Source organism: Lactuca saligna, chromosome 3, assembly GCF_052625555.1.
Source record: "Lactuca saligna cultivar CGN05327 chromosome 3, ASM5262555v1, whole genome shotgun sequence".
NCBI lineage: Eukaryota > Viridiplantae > Streptophyta > Magnoliopsida > Asterales > Asteraceae > Lactuca > Lactuca saligna.
In genome coordinates, this window is record NC_136419.1 from 195,387,130 (window position 1) to 195,390,473 (window position 3,344).

A 3,344-nucleotide genomic window follows, 5' to 3' on the forward strand; every position below is an offset into this window, starting at 1 on the left:
AAATTGGGTATCGGGTTAATATTTTCGGGTAAGTGGGTAACCCAAATTTTTTTCGGGTCGGGTAAAGGGTAAGTTGTTTGGGTTTCGGGTATACCCGATTACCCGAAATATATATAAGAAATAATGTCCCTTTATGAGTTTATCTAACCCTCCCAATTCCCAAATCTCAATTTTCCACGTTGAGTCTCGTTCTATTTTTCCCCACGTCAAAAAACTCTCGTACCTCGTCCGCTCTTTGTTGGTATTCGTCACCAATGGATGATTATATTTAAGTAGAAGATGAAACGATTGAAGTTGACAACTCAACCAATGATCAAGTTCCATAAGAAAGATAGAAAAAAAAAAAAACAATTCAACCCAAGATCGAAAGTTTGGAAAGAATACTTGATATCTCAAATATTATTGAGTAGGAAATCTCAATGTTTAAAGTTTAGCACGATATACTTATTTCATTACATTTATTTTTAGGTGTCATTAAAAAATAAAATAAAAAAATTAAAAATTAGGTAATACCCGAATTACCCTTACCCGACCCGTTAACCGAATTTAATTTGGGTAGAGTAACGGGTAAATTTTTTTATATGAAAACTCGAATTACCCGAAACCCAAAATTTTACCCGATTAACACCCCTAAATCAAATAGATAGAAATATATGAAACTTAAAACACCCAAAATATCCTCGATTTCTCGTGAAAAGATGTTTGCAAGTATTAATCAATAACATGTTAGAATCATATTTGACATTGTGGATTTTAATTACTTTTTTTTTTTTGTTACCTTAAAGAAAAAGTAACCTTCGGCTAACACTTGGGATACAAAACCTACCATGAAAAAATCAAAGATTGTAGCCCAATAAATCTAAAGTAGTAAATTATCATCATCCCAACTCAATTCAATTTTCAGGTCCATTTTTGCAAACCAACTACAACTCACATCAATTTGTCTGTATAATGTGGCCCACATAACTTACTAGTCCAAATTAACAAAATTTGGGCCCAAACCCTAAGCCTTATATAAGTTAACCATCAAACAAGATACTCAGTTGCAACCATCGAAAAACCCTAGTTTCCACTACCGGAGCAGCCGCAGAGTCCTTCTCAGCACAACAACATCTCGACAATGGTAATTCTCGATCTAATATCGGTTTCCTGTAATGAATTTTATGAACTATTTGTCACAATTTAATCGGATAATGATGTATCTCCGTTCATTAATGTTGTTGTAGGCGGAAGTGGAGGTTGATGTAGCGGCAGCCGGAGTGCCGAAGAAGAGGACGTTCAAGAAGTTCAGTTTCAGAGGAGTTGATTTGGATGCTTTGCTTGATATGTCCACTGATGAGCTTGTAAAGCTCTTCACTGCTCGTGCTCGCAGAAGGTATTCTATGTGTCCTACGTCTACGAATTTATCTAAAAATGTTAAAATCATTATTTATCTGTTGTTCTGAACGAATTTGTCGACTGATAGGTTTCAGAGAGGTTTGAAGAGGAAGCCCATGGCTTTGATTAAGAAGCTTCGCAAAGCTGTAAGCTTCTTATTCTTTCCTATAACAATGCTGTTTGATGCTTCAATTAGAATTAGGTTTATACAATATCATTTGATTAGATTACTTTAGCTCATCAGAATCCAATTACGTTAAGCATACACTTCGTCTCCATTGTTGATTTCAGATACTCCATTGTGAATTAGCACACAATGTCTTTTTTATATGCAAAACACACATTATCTCATTCAAAAACCCTTTTTGTTCGCTCTAATCATGAAGTTTCTCCTTATACACAAAAGAATCTTGAATTCGTTTAACAACTGTTGCAGAAATGATTGATTTAATAAGAAAATTTGACCTGTATACAGAAACGTGAGGCACCAGCTGGAGAAAAGCCAGAGCTTGTGAAAACCCATTTGAGGAACATGATCATTGTTCCAGAAATGATCGGAAGTGTTGTTGGTGTTTACAATGGAAAGACTTTCAATCAGATTGAAATTAAGCCTGAGATGATTGGACACTATCTTGCTGAATTCTCCATTTCATACAAACCAGTTAAGCATGGAAGACCAGGTATTGGTGCTACTCACTCTTCCAGGTTTATCCCATTGAAGTGAGGGGAAAGAAGAGGGGTATTCAATCAGTATTTTGGTTTCATGAACATTTATTATATGTTTTGTTATGTTTTTGTTTAAGTTTTGTGATACTTCGTTAATCTTTTAATTAAGTTTTGAAGGTAGATTGATACATTGAAAAAATGGCAATTTTATGAATCGTTTGGTTGTTGCTTTAGTATGTTTTATTTGAGGTTTTATGTTTTTACATATTTCAATTCAAAATTTTGACAAATATATGGTTTGTTAGTAAATGCAACTTAAGTGAATTAATATTTTGAATTTATGAAATAACTATGAATTTAATGTTTTTAATGTATACAATGCTTGAATATGGTTGGTGAAGTTTTAGAGTAAATTAGAAGAATATATGATGATGGTTGCATAAGAAATGAGACAAAAATGATAATACAATGCTGTTTTTTTAAGTAATGTGAAAAGAAGAAAGAGTTATAGCAATGTCCATAAATCAATTAAGTACGTCTTTGATAACAAGCATCGAGGTGAAACCCAAAATATATTGATATTTCTTGAAATTGTGGGGCAAAAGGAAAATGACATGAATGTTTTGATAACTTTGGAAAAAGCTTTGAATTCCAAGATTGTGAAACTTGGATGCTATATGTAGATATCACTTAAAAAGCCCCATATTATATGTCAACTATCCATTTACCTTATTTCATCAAAAAAAGATATACTATCCTTGGCATGTAATAACAAAAAACGATCTTCTCCACCTCCACCACCCACCTTCACTCCTACCTCTGCCACCACCACCACCACTACCACCTATGCTACCCACTCCTACCTCCCACACCACCACCAACCAATTTTTTATAGAAACTTTAAGGTTTAAAAAACAAATATTTTTATTCAAAAGATTAAAGATATGAAAAAAGATTTTTGGACCATATCTTGTTCTTTAGACATGAAACAAAAATGGAAGCCATTTTATATTTTCCAAAACAAATACCATCTAAAACTTTACAACAACCTTGTTAATCCGTCCACAAATATTTTTTAGGAAATCCAACACTAACAAACCCTACATTTATATAAAATGCGATAAGTTACCTTTCACCTAACGGAAGAATGACTATGTCCTTACTGCTTTCATGAAAACTAGTTTATAACTCGTGAAAACCACGATTATAAAATTAATTAAACTTTCATATTAAAAAATTAAAATTATTAATCAATTATTTTAAATAAATTATTATTTAAGAGATATTTTTTTTGTTATATA

General features: G+C 32.4%; 1 protein-coding gene across 1 annotated transcript; it reads left to right on the forward strand.

Annotated features, from left to right (window-relative positions):
• Positions 1-998: 998 nt before the first annotated feature.
• LOC145037696 (small ribosomal subunit protein uS19x) lies at positions 999-2,276 on the forward strand. Its single transcript, XM_078986403.1, has 4 exons — positions 999-1,123; positions 1,227-1,375; positions 1,466-1,523; positions 1,853-2,276. Exons 1-4 carry the CDS (start codon positions 1,121-1,123, stop codon positions 2,099-2,101), a joined length of 459 nt encoding a protein of 152 aa, XP_078842529.1. The 5' UTR covers positions 999-1,120; the 3' UTR covers positions 2,102-2,276.
• The last annotated feature ends 1,068 nt before the right edge of the window (positions 2,277-3,344 follow it).